Below are 18,765 nucleotides of genomic sequence, written 5' to 3'. Positions count from 1 at the left end.
TGCATTTCTCTAATTACTATGATTTGGGTTATATTCTTTATCATTTTATTTTTATATCCCTTTATGAAATATATCTTTTTATTTCTTATGCTCTTTTTTATATATGCTTTGAATGACTAGATGTAATGAGAATCTTTTTTTACCAGATTTTGTATTTCATAGTATTAAATTTTTATATTCGTATGAAATACTATTTTATACTATTAAACGATACGATTTCATATATTTGAATGTAATCCTATAATAAATATTCTGGTGTACAATAAATATAAATAATTTTTGTATCTATTGTACGTATTCTATTAAGTTAGATCAAATGAATTTTTAATAAAGTTATTAATAAAAATAATATTGCTCAAACTTTGACGCAATTAATTCAGTACATTCTGTTTATTAAAAAAAAAAAAAAAAAAACAAGCTTAAAATTGTCACGATTAAAATTTTTAATTGATTGTTACCGATAACTTGATTCATTTATATTTGCTACTTTAAATTTTCAACATTAATAATACATTGTTTATTATTTAATTTGCAACTATTTCGATAACTCTATCTGCAATATTTTTATGATTCTTTTAAATTTATAAGCACAATTTATAATCCTAATTCCTCCTCATTTACACATTCTTTATAAAAATATCAATAAATTTGTGAAGAAGAAAGCAAAGAATTAAAATTTATAATTTTATAAAGATTCATTACTACTATTTCCATTGCAAGATCAGTAAAATTGAAACGACTTAATAAATAACATCTTTGTACAATATATATATATACATCGTACTTACATCTGCATTCTCGATCGTGGTTGCAAACGTCGATCATCCCCGACGCCCATAGCCGGAACACCTCCGCGTCTAGATGCATTGTGCGCCGCTCACGTGATCCAATATACGAAAAGCAAAAGTGTTTACAGGCTGGCGGCCCGATACGAGATTAAACGTCGACGGTGAACCCAGCCTGGCCGATTAAAATTCCCCGATATTTTATCGACGTGGCACGATGGCCGGCGAATTCGACGCTTCCTCGCGAATGCAACATAAATAGGAATGGAGCGGCGGCGCGTGTGAAAACTTTCATCGGCGTCGATCAACCACGATCATCTCTCCATCTCTATTATAACGGATCGTTATACGCTCGATATTTTAATTCTTCCACGTCGCCGCAATTTTCGACGCAGGAATCAACAGGTACCCCCCTCTCCCTCCCCTCCAACGCCCGAAGTTCTCGTTTCGAAGGAGGGATTTCGCGGATCGAGCTGTATTTAGAATGCGTGCACGATTATAAAATGACTCTAATGTTCTATTATTTGTATTGGAATTGTATTATTTGGAATAATGGAATAAAAAAGATGATTTTCACAGTAGTGATATAATTAAAAATGGGGGATAAGAAATAGTGTGCATCGATAAATTTTTGAAAAATTTTTAAAAATGCTTTTCATGATAATTATTCGAAAAAGTGAACTTTTTATCTTTTTTAAATGTTTGGATGAAGAAGATTTACTGTGATCTTCAAAGTCAGATAAAGTCAGGGATAAATGAAATAAATTGAATGTTTTGTAATGTCGTATTACTAACATATATTATACTATATATAAGGTAGTAAAATCTTAAAGTTTATAATCAGTATATACATTTATTTGAGATTTTAATGAAAATCTTGAATAGAGTATAAAAATATTTATTGTTCCTAAAAATACAATTACTAGACAATGCTACAACAGATTACTTAGCATCAATTTATAGATTTAAAATAAATAAATGAAATAATATGTTCGAGGTTGGTTACAATAGATTTCTTTTTTTAAATCGAAGAATTTATATCGAAGAAACAATTATAATCGATTATACATATATTCCAAGAACAATCGGAGAAGCAAAATATATGCAACATATGAATTTTTATAGCCAATCGTTGTCATGAAGTTTTATTTTGCGCATACTTGTATTAAATCAAATGTGAAACTGTATGCATTTACTAGTCAAAGTTTACATTTGATTAGTTACGAGTACATTTACTTTACAAATTAGTATGTGTATACAATGATTAATAAGTGTATACATTTACCGAGTTGACGTTTCTACCGCAATATATACAATAACATCTAAATGCAAACGTGTACTTAATGTTAACTATCGAAACGAAACACTTAAGAAATTAGAAAGCTACATTAAGAATGCTACAAAATATAACGTTGTGAAATCCACAATAATTGACACTTAAAAAAAAAAAAAAAAAAAAAAAAAAAAAAAAAACAAGAATTAAGAAAATTAGAAATTATAATATGCAAATTAAAAGCATTACATTAAAAAAATTTTTTTCCAATTTTTTTAACAACTAAAAATTCTCCTAATCTTCTTAATAAATAACTAATAATATTTTCTCTGAAACAATCGTTCATCTAACAAAAATCTGTGTCCTCTTATTCGAACGAATCTTGTTTTCCTCTTAGTTCGAATAATGGAGATTGTAGTGTGTGTTAATACGTACAGTTGTACAGGTTTGTGTGCGCCCTATATAAGAGTGGTCGATGAAGTATCGTGGTATGCAAGTTGCACGTGCATACAGGTGCAGTAACTGTGTCCGACTCGTTTCGCTCGAACGAGCGCGAGCACCGTGAGCGGGCGGCCACGTGTTCCGCGTACCACGAGAGGACGGAAAATGGCTCGATATCGTTCGGTTGAATCGAGGCTTGGATTTGCTTCAGGTTATGGTCCTGTGTGATTGTACACCGCTTTCCGTAGAAAGTAGTTGTGCGTTTGGGAAATTGTTTTGTTATTTGGAATATCGACTTTCATTTTTTTCTTTTTTCTTTTTTCTTTTTTTTTTTCTGGAGATTTAACTTGGCTCCGGTGGAATGGGTTATCTGAGTTTGATTGAATTTGGGGGAAATAGAAAGCGAGGATAAAGATAATTGATTATTTAGTATCGGTTTTCTTGAATGATTTCTTTTTTTTTCTTCTAGTTGGTTTATATGAGAATTTTGTAATAAAAAGTTTTACGAGATATTTTAATGAGACTGATTACGTTGCTGTAAAGTAGAATAGAGAGTTTTGTTCGAATAATTATTCGAATAAAATTTTCATTTATGTTTGGTTTATTACTTTATTTTAAATAATGTTATTTCAATATTTGTTTCGTATTATTTTATATTGTTTCATTATAAAAGGATAATGTTTTTTTTTTTTTTTTGGCAATGGAATAGTTTTCCTATATTGGATTCTCAAAAGTCACTTTTCTTATCTAAATACTTTTCTAAATACTTATCTAAATACTTTTTGACTTCTATTAAAACTAAAATGAAATCTGTATTTCTTTGTACAAGAGATTTTATTATTTGCCATTCTTTTATTCTTTATGTTATAAAACTATTATTAAATAAACTATACACACACAATTATAAAGTCACATATCGTTTTAAAGATTAATATTAAAATTATCATAATCATTAATAATCTATTTTATTATATAAAAACATAATTCCATTGTATCTATTTCATTTTCATATTATTTATATAAATATAAATAGATGATAGCATTAAAGATTAAAATTAAACAGTGACAAAAATTATTTCTCAATATTTCCAATTAATCGAAAGTCGGTCAAGTTTCGAATATCTGGCCAACACGAATCAATCTACTTAATTATTCAACGTAGTCAATATAAATTCCATCTTTCTCGAATCGAAAAAAAAAAAAAAAGAAAAAAGAAAAGACCAATCAAACTTTCGTTTAAGTAACTCGCGACTCTTCGAGGAGAACACTGCTCCTTCAGATCAAAAGGTCGCTGTAATTATTAGCGTGCTTGATTAATCAACCAGCACGCAGAGAGCGAGCTAGAACAACGAACCGATGGAATATCGATCCCTCAATCGAATGAATCGAAAATCGAGCGGACCGAAGTAATTTTCAGTTGCTTCGATCGATTCCTTTCCTTGTTTTGTATCCGCTTGTGTGTATTCCTATGAAGGTGAAACGAACCAATAACCTACGTGTGTGTGTGTATGAAATAGTGGCTTACGAAACTATTCGAATTTTATTTACTCATAGTAAATAAAATTGTTAGATTTAACTTGTGAAAATGTTATTGTAAGATTTATAAATTAGTAATCGTCCAATCATTGAATTATATAACATTGTATGAAAGATCTCATATAAAAATAAGATACTGCAATGTTATAATTCAGATTTTTAACACTTTTTTATTCTAAAAATATTATCTGAAATTATACGAGACGATGAATTAAAAGTTAAAATTTTAAAATGCTAAATTTAAATAAAAAAAATCTTTTATATATAATTCATTATAGAAACATAAACTTTCGTTAGAATCAAGATTTTCGAATTAAAAATAATTTCCTTTCGAATATTTTTCTAAGCTACTGTATATAATAATACTATATATATATATATATATATACATATGTACACTATTGAATACAAACGTGGGAGGCCTTTCACATTCCGTGGAGAAAATTTGTTCCACGGGCATTTTGCATCGATGGTCGAGAGGAAAAAGTTCGTTTTAACGACGTATATCTGGTTCAACGACGAACGATTATAAATATCACGAGAATCACGGTAAATTAATGAGAAACTACGAGACAAAATCGAGCATAAGAGTATATAGTTTTCTTCGTTTAGATTTGCTTGGCTCAAGCTTTTTTTTTTGCCTCGTCTCTCTCTTTTCTCCCTTTCTCTTTCTCTCTCTTTCTCTCTTTTTCTTTTTCTCCCTGTTTTACCGACGATCGATTCCATCGAATGGATCACGTATGCAAAACGCCGCCTCTATCCGATGCAATTAAACGCACAACCACTCCCGTGACGCGTGCACACGGGCAAAAGAACTTTGTTTCATTTTCTCCTTGCACGCTTTCTCATTTTCACTTCACCGTGTGTTATAGTCCACGGGCATAAATAATCCAATGGATCGAGGCGAAGCGTGTCCTTCGTACGCGAGAAAAACACACTTCGAGCTTTGATTTGTTTTGCTTTTATTGCTCGATCAACGTAATTGTCTCACTTAGGGGGAATATGGAAACACAGGCTACAAAGAAATCGTAGAATTTATGGTGAACGATGATGAGAACGTTTCGGTATGGAACGATTTATTTAACATTGATCGACCGATTATTAAAGTGCTTTTACGATTACCATTGGATTAAACGTTTTATCCTTTCTGAATAAGTAATTAATCCTTGTGCCAATTTTTGTATGTATGATAAAATTTGGTTTAAATGAACTTGTCAGAAAGGACAAGCATATTCGTATATAATACTTGGTTGTTCGTGTAATGGAAATTCGTCTAATTTTTCTTGTCAGTTGTGATTTTTCGTTCGGTTAATTAGGAGTTTATGTTCGCGTAGAGGATTTTTTTTTTTTTTTTAGTGCGCAACGATATATCAAATATTATAAATTTGAAGCAATTTTACAAATTCTTTGCTTATTTGAATATTACACGAAATATATTTTCAATATATATTATTATAAATTGGAACTGTCGTTGGTCTCCTGTTTTTATTTGTTCATCGTTATTTATTCTTTCGATAATCTTTCGAATTAATCTACTTTAATACTTATTCTCGTTCACTACGTAATACCCTGGGACTTTAGATTTCACGATCGTGTAACAAGAACGCAAATAGAGTTACAGACTTTTTTTTTTTTTTTTACAAGTTCTCGATGATGTAGACAAAATCAGTTTTCAGAATATTTAATTTCATTAAACTCATTTTTACTTTTATTTTATAATTATATCGTTTTACTTTACTTTTTTACCCCGACTCAGTGTTATCAATATTTTAAGCGTCACACTAACGAGAAGAAGTATTCCAATTATGATCTGGCAATAAATAACGATGAAAAAAAATAAAAATATTTAATTATAACGTACGACTTCTATCAAAATTTGATTACTATATTAGAACAAAAAAGTTCAAATAATCAGGCACGAATAAAATTTCCGATCAAATTCATAAAAAGTAATTCTTAACCAACTAATCCTTTACTCACTTTTTATCCTTGATAAATATATATACACCGATTCTTGATCTCTAAGTTCAAATAATAATAGAAATTCGTGCAGATATAATCAGAAATAACCCATTCGTCCATCCGTTTCCCACGTCGTGGCCGAACCTTTGAAATTCCATCTTTGAAATTCCCGGGGTATCCTCGACGAGGAAGGCACCGTGTCGTGGCCGATTCGACGTGGCCACGTATCGTTACACAGCTAATTGCGGTATAAACAGCGGACTTTACGAGGCACCGGTGTACGGCTGGCAACGTTCGGCAAACATTAGCCGCCATTAACGAAGATATAAGGCCGCGTGTATTGATGCGTCGCGGTTGAAGATCCGCAATGTCAAGGAGAGAAGAAGGCTGAAATGTTAAGATCGTCGGGCCCCGTAATCGAACACCTGACGCTTACATTCCAGGAAATTGGCCCGAGATAGCCGCGCTGGTAATGCTAATGGATGGATATTAATTTGACCGTGGCGAATACATTTTAACTAATCTCGCTCGAGGGTATCGCGAGGGAAACGAGAAAGTGGGAGAGGTTAGGGCGCGAATGCTCTGTGGGCGTCAGGTGATACGTGTCTTCTATTAAAGTATTCTGTTCATCCGGAAACTCTGAATGTACCTCTCGATAGACGAGGCTATACCGTTGCAATTTTGCGATACTTTGTCTCTTTGAATGGATCTTGGCTGAATTATGGTCGAAGCGATTATGGGAGGGAACTTAAGGAGATCGAGTGTGCTAGGGTGGAAGGAAAAAGTCAAAAAGTTAGTTGAGAAACTCTGAATGCATCTTCGATAACGTTGATAGACCACGTTGTGCTTATTGTCTTCCAACTTTGTAGGCGTTCAATTTATTAGGCATAACGCGATGGATGATTTAAGAAGATCGAAACTCGTTTCTGTGATTTTTTTAATGCTTTTGTTTATTATCCATTATTTATTATCCATATTATGATATTCTTTTCTTCTCTAGTTTGAGGTTATGTAATTTATTAGATATTGATAGAAATAAAATCGATGAGAATAAAATAGAAAACTTGTTTGTTCAAGTTCAGATTTTTAATACTAAAAGTTATCTTATAATAACTCTTTAATAAATTCATGTATATTATTACTAAAGCTAATGATTGATTTGATAATTCTTATTACAATTTATCATTCTTCTTTCTTATATCATTCTGCCTTGACTGACAACATCCAAAAATTCAAAAAGAAATTACGAATAATCATATTGTTTTCGAAGTTTCCATTGTCAATAACTCCTCCCTTAAAATTTCGGCGAATTTTTTTTATCACAGCCGAGGTTCACCTCGTGCGGGCCGTATTTTTACCGTGAAAATAAAAAACGACATCCACCGGTCGACAATGGAAAATATATTATCGAGGTTTCGCCGAATATATATATATATATTTTTTTTTTTAAGCGCGCGTTCTTTCGCATTGGAAATTTCCATTAATTCACCGGCGAGCTTCGATATATTTCATGGAAGCTCGATCAGACAGCGTCGAGCGTTTTTCGTTTCAATTTGCCTCTCCCTTCCTTTTCATCCTCCTTTATCTTTTCCCTCCCCTCCTCTCTTTCTCCACATGCATCCCCGTGCATGGAGATACTTGAAACCACAACTTAACCCAAATATCAACATTGGTTATTTTTAATTGCTCCATAGGGACTCGCGCTACTATTAATAACCCGCGCCTCGAGAAGAAGGGAACCTCGATGATCATAAAGCGTGGAATTTTAATGACACACACATACACACACATCGATGCGTGTATACACGATTGTCGCAAATTATAAGGGAAAATGTGCGGCGTTCGGCGCGCACATTTAAAGATTATAGGAACCTATAAAGCTTTAGCCCGCGCAACATTTTATAAAGCCGATTATTCGGTATCTCGAGATGGGGGGAGGAGGAGTGGAAGAGAATCCGGGGAAGGGGAAAGGTTTTGCCCGTTTCTCCGTTTCGAAAACTGACGAATCTTCCAGGAATTCGATGTACGCTCGACCAATCCCGCGATGGAAAACGTTGTATCCCCTTCGTAACAAGGTTGGACAGGATGAAATGATTGTTGGAAGGATGAAATTTCCAAGTGTCTCCGCTTTCGTTAATCCTCTCCTCCTAGACCCCTTTCGAGCTCTCCTCTTTTGTAATTTGTTAATGGAGAAATTAAGGGGAGAGACAGTAAGTGTGCGCGAGGACAGGAGCGAGGATGGAAAAAGGATATTTGGAAAGTAGTTTCTTTATTGTTTTAAGATAGATATTTTAAGAATGTTTCTCCTGTTGGAAATCTTATATTATCTCGTGTACAGATTAGAGAAACACTCGTCTTTTTTTTCAGCAAATGAGCAATACATTAGAAATTATTAGTATTCATAATATTTTTACACCACTTAATATGAGCCAAACATATGACCGTTTACACTTTTCGAATAGCTGTAATGACACACAGATGTATTAAAATTAACCAACCACAAAATGATAAAATTCTTATTATATAGCCACTTACAAAAGAAAATATAGATAGCGTATATACCACGCGTGTGTATTAATCATAAACGAAATATATGCTAAAAAGGGAGAAATGTTTATTAACTCCCTGCTCGATGTAACTAAATGGCAACTGAATAACAGTGATTTTATAACTCCAAAATGATAAAATTCTGAACACGATCATTTACAATTTCAAATGCAAAGAAAACACGTGTCATCGAGTGTACACATGTAATTAACATACGCGCGTATTAATCGTGCACGTATAGAAAATGCACAGAGATGGAGAAACATCGCAAGGATAAAGAGAGAGAGAAAGAAAGAGAGAGAGAAGAAACGTTTATTAACTCGCCGGCCGGTGTAGCTGGCACGGCTAACGACGACGTTTAGCCTGAAAGAAGGCGTGTGTGCTTGTTTTGAAGGGATCAAAAGGGGGAGAAGGTTGCAGGCAGGGGCAGGCAGGCAGCGGCCGCCTCTGAAAGCCCGCGAAATTTCCAGCGACGCAAACATTTTTTTTCGCCTTCCCTTCTCTTAGTTCCTCGCTATATTCTTTCCTCCATTATTCTCTCTTCCTCTTTTTCTCATCCTTTTTTCTCCCCCTCGTGACTAGAGAAACGAGCGTTTAGGAAAGAGGAGGGGGGGAAGAAGGACAAGTGACGAGCAACGGGTTTCACACGAACGAAGACGCCGCGACAATTATATATGCGACGCCTTATTATAATCTACCCCCCTCCTCTCTCTCTCTCTCTCTCTCTTTCTCTCTTTATATATATAAATATCTTCATGTCGTTTAAAGCAGCTGGAACGTCAACGGGACCACGCGTATAATAAGGAAGAAAAGAAAGGGAAGCGTGGCGTGGTGAATATAGGATTCTACACGGTCCCTCTGTTGCCGGCCTAACCTCATTTAGTTAGAAAGTGTTTGCGCGATGAGACCGGCGCGAGGTTTAATTGGAAACGCCTCGTGTCTATCGCATCGCGTTCAAACCCAGAGGAGAATGTCGTCCTCCGAGCCCTCGGCCGTAATTGGTCGCCTTTCTCGCTTCATCCGAGACCGCCACGATTTTCCAGAGGGGATACCCATCCGCAGACACCCACCCATCCAATGATAAATTTGTATATTCGGACTAATGGCGCGCCTCGCGACGAGTCTCGTCGAACGGAGTTCGGGAACGAGATTCATGAGATTCTTGGTAGTTGGATGAAATTCTGTTCTGTTTGAGATGAAAAAAAAAAAAAAAAAAAAGAAAATAGGTGAAGTAAGTTTTGATTTTTAGGAATTGTTTTGCGTAATAAAATTGTGTTTGATGTCAAGATACAATAGAGTTAATTGATTTTTTTATTGATTGGAGAATGAATAATCGGGTAGTATATGTTCAAGATGTAAATTATCGTACTTTTTGTTTAAAATGTGACGTAAATAGTGGTATTTCAAAAATATTGATCTTAATAATTGTCTTTTGGTAAATAGAATTATCATATAAATATTTAAATAAATGGAGATATTATAGTATATATATATATATATATATATATATATATATATACATAACAATAATAAAATATAGAGAAATAATAACTATTTTAAAAAAATTATATACGAAGATTAATTAAGATAGGATCAATAATTGATAAAAAAATTCTATTAATAATGTAATAATTTAATAATATAAAAGTCTTTCTTTCATATCATTATTTAAGAGATATTCTCATTAATATTTCATAACATTCTTTAAGAATTTCTTACAGCAAAAGTATAAGAGTTAATCTATTGAAATTTTATTATATCATTATACTATTTTATTACACTATTATACAATATAATTACTCTATTCTAATAACTTTTTTCTTTTTTTAAAAAATATTTCTTTAATCTGTTCTCGAGAAACATAATGGCGGAATTTAATTTTTAATCTCCACGTAATATAATATATTATGTATATATATAAAATTTATAAATCTCTTTAACCTGAAATAAAAATTTTAATTTTCATAAGTTTAATAAGAATATGGAAAGATCAGGATATTAAAATAAACATTTTATGACGAAAATTCTTAAAATGGTGGCCATTAAACTAAGATACTAAAATTGTAAGATACACGTAAAAAATTGTTAATAAAAAGGAAGTATGTATTATTCAAGTGATTTTAATAACAGATCGGGGCAAATATATATATGTCGTAAATATAAATCGTTAAAATTTTATCGATAATATCGTACAAATGTTAATATTTCTCGCCAATGAAAATATTTCTGAATAAAAACAAGAAACAAAGGAAATGTTTCATAAAATGAAATTTTTATCAGACTTGTAATAAGTCGTAAACGAATCCGGATCGCAATACCATTAAAATCGATTCATTAGTACCAGCTACTGAAGGGAAAATCGCTTTGTTAATGCTTCGATAATACGTACGACATACACTGAACGATCACCGCATACATACTTATATTTTTGCGAATTATCAATTTTTAGTCAACATCATTGAATTCGTAATGCGTATCCAACATAAATCTGGACTCGTTAATGTACCCAGCTACCCGTATAACCCAATGAAATATTAATGAACGTAGAAATATTCGTTTTCACGAACAAAGAGAAATCTCGTAATTATTGGCGCCCCCTTTCGCTTTATCCAACCCCTTCTCTTGATCAAACCTTACCCTCGTAGTTTCAAACATCCCTCCAATAACCTACTGTCTCTTTTCCTAAATATTAAATTGGCCACAAAGTTTTTATTAACATTTATATTTGCTCGAATTGCTTCTATGAACCGATTCCACATCAATCAAATTGGATTGTATTGTAATTAATATTTCGTGAATTTAGTAATTTATTATCTTATTACATACATTTTTTGTGATATCAGAGACTCTTCGTTATTATTGATGAAAATGTGTGAATGTATTGATAATTTATCTACAAAACAAGGAATAGATAGCATGTAATTAATTTTCTAGTGTTAACAAATGTGTGTTAACTGCACACATCGATACAAAAAAAGCATTCAGAATTAGTGGAATTGGGTAAAAAATTATTTTCCAGCAGAACAATATTACATGCATCGAATAAGAATTGGATTTAAATATTCTTCTTCATTTACTATAATATATTTTCTACAATTTTATCACCTTTTTTTGAAATTTTTTGTAAAATCTTTGATTCTGAAGAGATAAAAACAATATCTAGATCAAATTTTCGAAAAACAAGGATTTCTGCAAATGAGATATTCTTCTTGAATGATTGAAGAAACAACACAAATTAAAATGGAGAATATCTAACGGAGTAAAGATATTTATTTTTCTAAAAAAAAAAAAAAAAAGAAAGAAAGAAAGAATTTTCCATCAGTTTTACATACCCTTATCTTTAAAACGAATATTTTTTTGCGTTTCAAATTAGAATTCAATTGATCTAATCAGAGGTAATTAACGTGGCTAATTAATCGACGTTATTCGCTATTGTTTCAGGATGTTTGGAAGTAGTGGTGCTTGTGCAGGTTGCGGCAACGCGATACCTGCCACCGAGCTGGTAATGAGGGCGGGTGGATCGGTATTTCATCAGAAATGCTTCACCTGTAGCAAATGCGGAAATCAACTCGTTTCCGGCGATAGGTAAGATTCAGATCTGATTAATAAATGACTCGCTAACAATTGTTACGTTCTCACTGGAATAACAACGAAAAAGAACTTTTTGTTGTCTCTTGCATGTTCCACAAACATTGCCAACTCATAGAAATATTTTCTCTAGATTGAAAGTAACATAATTTCACGAATATTTTTAGTTTTTCTTTTGAAACTTGTTAAATTAGCAAATTAATTTGGTTCAAACTACGATTAAAGAAAATTTATTATTATCAATGATAAGAAAAAAAAAAGGAGTAAAAAATGTTCGACTAAAGAATATCGAGTTTAATCGAATCTAGACTACAAGAAATTCAGAAACAACTTCATATCATAACTTATTAACAGATGGATAAAATCTTTAGAATTTTAATATTATACAAATATTCATATCTTCTATACTCCAATTAATTGGATAATTAAATCAAGATAAAAATAATAGAGCATCAACAAAAAATTTTTCATTGTTTCAGTGAAGAAATAGTTGTATAATTATATCACAACACTAGAGTATCTTGGTATATCCGGGGAAATCTGGGGATGAAATGGAATCAATGGTAGATGTCGTGAACTCGATATTATTAGAATTTTACCAATAATTCCGTTTAGGGTGAATATATACAACTCGAGGAGAAAACGCGGCAATTAAAGGGTTGGAAAAGAGGCGTGTCACACGGGACTGTCGGTTAATTGGTGGGGATCGCAACTGGGGATTTTGTAATAAAGGAGGAGGGACACAATTATCGTGGCCCGGTAATGAAGCAATCTTGTTTATGAGCATCGATTTCGTGGATGCTCTGTGTGTGCTCTGCTTGATTACAGCCGTTCGTTTCGAAGCACAATTTTTGTTCGTACGAAACGATTACCTGTATTACTTTTACTACTTCCATTGGTATTGGCACAGGCGTAGTGCAAGTATACAGATATATACTATATGTATATAATCAATTCTTCGTACAGAATAGAAATGTAAGACGAATTACGAGTTATTGATCATTTAACAACCTATTAAATAGTCCCATTGATCGTGTACAATCCTATCTATAAGTCATTAGATTTTATGGTATTTCAGGATACGTATAAATTACACGAATATTACAATGTTAACAAGCAATATTACATTCTTAGATACGCAGCACAAATTGCAGTTACAAATCGCAATAAATATTTTGTCAAAATTTTATATGATCGCAATAAAATAAATAAATAAATAAATTTACAAAATTAATCAATCCCTACGTTGGAAATTATAACCAATGATTTATAGACAGGAATGTACGTTCACAATTTTACTTTCTACTCTCACCATTATTAAAAAAAATATTATTAAGAGACTCACCACAAAGAATCGAGACTTGTGGAAAAATTAACTAAAAAAAATTCATTTCTTCTCGCCCAGGTACTACTTGCTATCGGGGTCACCGGTGTGCGAGACGGATTGGCACAAAATCGTGAAATCGTCGAGCGTTGCGGCCGCGGCCGCCGCGGCAGCGGCCGGAAACGGGGGTGCACCGGTAAGAAAAGGTAAGGTCGGTCGGCCTCGAAGGAGTCGCGAATGAGGCGGCAACCCGGTCGGTCGCCCGAAGAAGGTACAAGCCTCTCCACAGCCTACGCCCGCCGTCGTACCGTCTCAGGTCGACGTCGTGGACGTGGCCGTCGGAGGGGATCCCTATTCGCCGCCTCCGCCGGGTCATCAGCAGTACCACCATCATCACCACCACCATCACCACCATCATCAGATGGGAGTCGTACATCCGGGACTGGCGGTACAGCAAACGCACCTGCAGGCGTCCACCTATCAGGACTGGTCTCCGTGGGCACAGGACACCTGCGATTGAACAACCTTAACCCTCGTTGAACCTCGAGGCCGTCTCCCCGGCTGAACGAATCCTCTCCTGGCTCGGGCGCCGCCGCCGTTCACTTCAACGTTCTTCCCTTCCATCTCCAACGTGGAAGAATAAAGAGTGTTCTTGACGATCTTTCATCACTGGAAAAAATTGGAATCGTGAACTTCTCCTTCGGTTGGCCGATTCGCGAAACTGTTTTCTCTCGTGAGGTTAGAAAGAAACTTTTGTGACTTGCCTTGTGGACAACGCGACAACCTTGCGCAAGAGGAGACGAAGGGCCGAGCCTGGAAATAACCGGTGAACGAGATTCTCGTTCCGATTGTGACCGAAGAACTCCGTTAAAGAGAGAAGAAAATACGTTTCTTGTTCGTCTTTCGACGTGTCGTGTCCCCGACCGATCGAACGCGTCTTCGATTCGGTGTTTCGCCGCGCGCCATGGCCGCTGCGCGCGCATCCGCGCGATTCGATCCCCTCGAGGACGATCGAGACTATCGATAACCGTGTTCTCGAATCGTGCGCACGGCCACCGCGTGGAGCCGCTGTACGCATCTTTCTCAACTGGTCTCCCTTCCCTAATCGATAATCTTTGCTCAATCACGGAAAATCGAGGGTAATTGAAAAGCGTGTTTGAATGCGTTTTGGGCCGCGTGCATCGTCGCTGACAACAACGACGACGATGACGACGAGATGTCAGCTTTTCTTCAGTCTCGTTCAATGTTTTTCGGTGCTCGTCCGTGTTTAATCGAATCCGCAATCCTGTTAATCGCACGTCAGGTAACCAGCAATCACTTTCGCGCTCGTGTTTCACCGCCTTTCCTCTGGTAAACGCGACTGCATCTGCCCCTCGTCACAGTGGTTTATTCAACACTGGCGCTTTGTAATGGTTTCGTACGGTTGAGATTTTGTAAGCGTGAAATGTTTCGCGGTTTAACGACAAGAAATTTTGAAACAAATTTTGCCGTATTATTTTTTTTTTTTTTTTTTTTTTTTTTTAGTTTTTCATTGCGAAGATTATGTAAACATTCGATTATGTAACGTTAGTTTTATTTTATTCTTAACAATCAGATATTTGATTAATATTTTTGTTTTATAATTTCGAGATTTCGAGATTTTTATTAATTGTGGGAGGAATAATTCTTTTGTTTCGATCAAATTTATCGAAATGCTTGGTTATTTTTATTATTATTATTTTTTTTTTATTAAGTGAATTTTTCTTTGGTTTTTTATTTTTTTTATTTCTTTTCTTTTTCTATATTTTTATTTATTTTTACTTTTTTATTGTTTTTCATTTGTTTAAGTTGAACAAAAAGACCAAGATTTGACAAAGGAATTTAAAGATTTAAAACAAACGAAACAAAGTTATTAGATTAATAATAATTGAAAATGATTATTTGTCTATCGATTATAATAGAACCTTCATTATTCGAATTAATAAGGAGATAAATTTTCAAATAAAGAAGTATTCGAATAATGGAACATAGATTTTTCTTAGATGAATTATTTTGGGGAAAATAATACGCTTATTTAAAACAAAATTAAGATGACGGAGATAAAATAAGAAAAAAGTATCTATTCTAAAAATTAGGGAATTCCTACTTTTTTAACTGTCAAATTGCACAAATCTTTTAATATATATACGCAAAGAAATGTACATCTCATAAATAAATTTACATTTTTTTTTTTAATACCAATGATTATGGATTTCCCAAGGTAATTATGTAGGTACTTTTGTTAATTTCATAGTAACTTTCTTTATTTTCTAATTTTCCAAGTATTTTTTTCCCTTTCAATAGTTAATACTAAGTACACATTTATGTTTCAATATTATTATTGTACACTGTATAAACTCGTCCAATTTCAAATTAAATTAAAATATTTTGCAAACGCGAATATAGATAGCATACAATTCGGTTAGTAGAATGAATATTAGAATATTCGAATAATGAAGGTTCCATTATACTAATTTTACTTTATCCTCAAGAATTAAATTTTAATAATTACTCGAGAAATAATTGTTCCGTTTCCAAACACTCGATTCTTTTTACCTCTTTTTTTTTTATATTCTTTCAAGTAAAAAAATTCAATACAAAATCTAATACAACAGTATTTCTAAAATTAATTAAAATTCAAGATCTAAAAAATTAATAATAATCTAGAATGATTATTTATCCCATTAATTATTATTTTTGTTTCATCTCTCAAATTAATTAATTTGAATAATTACTTTTAAAAAAAATATTTCCTTCTTATACAAAACACCCAAGATTGTTCTCACTTTTTTCTTTTCTTTTTTTTTTTTTTTTTTTCGTATTCCTTTAAATAGAATTTTCAAAGAGGGGCAGGATCTGACGCAGGAATCGAGATCTAAAATCACGTGTACAGAAAAGAAAATACCATCGACTCGGATAATTCGTCGATTGAGAACGTCACCTCCTGGCCCTTAGAAAATTATTTTTCTTTCAAAATCAACCAGCCCTTTCCTCCCTCCGTCCCCCTCCTCGAGACACAGCCTCTCCCTGTAAACTCATTAAGCGTTCCTTGTTCTCGCGATCGTTTAATCGAGTCTCTCCTGTCCCGGAATAAAAGGTCGACATCACGAGGTGAAATCGTCGAACGAGCGAAATTATCATTCGAATTTTCCAACACCGTTGACGTCCCTCGTGGTCGGACCGGTTCTCTCCCTTTGCGAAATTCCCTGATCCAGATTGTGCAATCAGAGGTGGATAAAAAAACTGTTCCTCGAGCATTACCCAACTTTCATCGAATAAGGATTTTTATTTATTTTCGCAAGTTTGTTATTAACGCTATAAACGTTTTTTTTTGCTTATGGAATTATTATTGAGGCTTTCGAATGTGTATTATCATATTGTCGTTTTCAATTTACCTAATATCGCATTCTTTTTTATCAATTTATGGATATTTTGTTGTAGAAATAGAATATGTTCGAAGGTGTCACAATATATTATCAGTTTTTTTTTTTAATTATCTTTCAATCTTTGATTAGAATGAATTATAAATACGCATACGAAAATTTGAAGTTTCAATGGAGATATTATTTGCAAGCCTCAATAGTAAATTGAAGCAAATTTCTAGATTTCTTTTTGAATTTATTTGAGAATGAAACTCTCGTGACAGTATTTCTCGTAAGTAAATAATTAAATATTAAGAGTAATTGTTCTGAAATAACTTTCACTTTCGATACGTGTCTATTAGCGAAAAACTTTCGAGAGAAACTTAAATCTTGAAAAATTTTCTTCTCGAACGAATTTCTATTTAACAATTGTGAATATAAAAAAATATTTATCCAATTAACTGTCGCGGAATCAAAATATGTGTCATTTAAAAGAATACATATTCCAAAAATTATATCAAAAAATTTAATCGTTAGTTTCTTTCACTGATTCGAAATTTGAAAAAGAGGAAAACATATTTTGTGGATGATATATATCTCAAAAAACTAGAGTTCCAATTCTAAGAATTCGTAGCGACAGTTAAGTGAATACTATCGAAAAATATCGAAAATGAATCTTTACGTTTTGATACATTTTCCCGTTCATGGAGAATATTTGCACAGAGAATAATGCTCACGTCGTCGAGAATTTTGTAATGACAATTGAGTACTGTCAAAAAAAAAAAAAAAAAAAAAAAAAAAAGAAAAGAATCGACGATTTATAAAGAGTATATAATGTTCGAGAAAAAAAATTCCTCCAGAGTCGAAACAAGGTTGAAACACTCTGTCTGTCTGGCGACGAGAGCGCGAGCACCGATGCCCAAGAACGCTTCGTTCGGCGAAAGGATTGAAGCGTGTAATAACAATACTTTTTCTAAGTGGCCAGGGTTTCGACATCCGCAATAAACATTTACGTAAATGTATATTCGTGAACACGTTACGATGTATCTACCTATCGGCCATGCCTGTTGTCGGTTTCCGTGTCGAATGCCCCTTTTACAAATTGTACAAAGTGTTTCCTTTTCCATCAAGTGGCGCCACCGCATCGCCGGAAGTCGAACGAGGAGAATCGGAACTCGACACAGGTTCGGCCACGTTCGAAGCTCAATGCGAAACTAAAGACACATGTTTTGGGTGTAAATCAACGCGGATACGGTTGGATCGGGCTCGCTTTATGGCTACATTTTCTCGTATCCGGAGGAATAACACTTTAGATGCGATTATTGAAATCGTTCGCGGTATATATAAAATATCTCGTACGAGTTTCGACGAATTCGTGAAAATTAATAAAAAAAAAAAAAGTAGTTTATCGAGTAATAGAAAGTAAAAAGAATTGATAAAGGATTCGTGATCAACGATTTTCTCTTCGAGATTCATGTTTGTGAATTTATTGAGTTGAGTAATAATTTAAAAATCAATTTAACATGATCTGTTTGAAATTATTTGAATATTTTTTCTTCTTTCATTTGCATATGTCAATAATTTGACCATTTGTTAAATGATAACGACCTGATTAGATTTATTTTACAACTCGAAATTCCGTCACAAAATTTGGTGGACCATTGATACATCCGTTCACTTGCAATATTTATTTATAAAATATAATATTTTTGAATAGTTACATTTATATATTTATCAAATTCACATTGGAAACAGAAATATCACGAAATGGGCGTACATTGACAGATTTTTGTAACAATTTGTTATAAATGATGTAAAAATTCTTGCCATTTTCCTTTTAATAAATGTTAATGTTATCTTGTTATTAGAGTAACTAATATTAACAGCATTTACATTAACATTTAAATTTCTTTATATTTATTTATCTAT

The 18,765-nt window shown here is 33.3% G+C and overlaps 1 protein-coding gene across 1 annotated transcript in view; it reads left to right on the top strand.

The window, feature by feature from the left end:
* The window catches only part of LOC122710982 (LIM/homeobox protein Lhx9), a 93,956-nt gene extending 80,232 nt beyond the window's left edge, over nucleotides 1-13,724 (top strand). The window contains exons 3-4 of the mRNA XM_043929331.1: nucleotides 11,986-12,129; nucleotides 13,538-13,724. Coding sequence (XP_043785266.1) covers nucleotides 11,986-12,129; nucleotides 13,538-13,697 — 304 coding nt within the window. The 3' untranslated portion in view covers nucleotides 13,698-13,724. The remainder of the gene's footprint in view (nucleotides 1-11,985; nucleotides 12,130-13,537) is intronic.
* Nucleotides 13,725-18,765: the final 5,041 nt, after the last annotated feature.

The sequence above is a fragment of the Apis laboriosa genome, unplaced genomic scaffold (genome assembly GCF_014066325.1).
Source record: "Apis laboriosa isolate Shangri-la unplaced genomic scaffold, ASM1406632v1 scaffold104_cov149, whole genome shotgun sequence".
Lineage (NCBI taxonomy): Eukaryota > Metazoa > Arthropoda > Insecta > Hymenoptera > Apidae > Apis > Apis laboriosa.
Note: the sequence above shows the minus strand (reverse complement) of the source record. Positions and strands in the feature narration are given on the sequence as shown.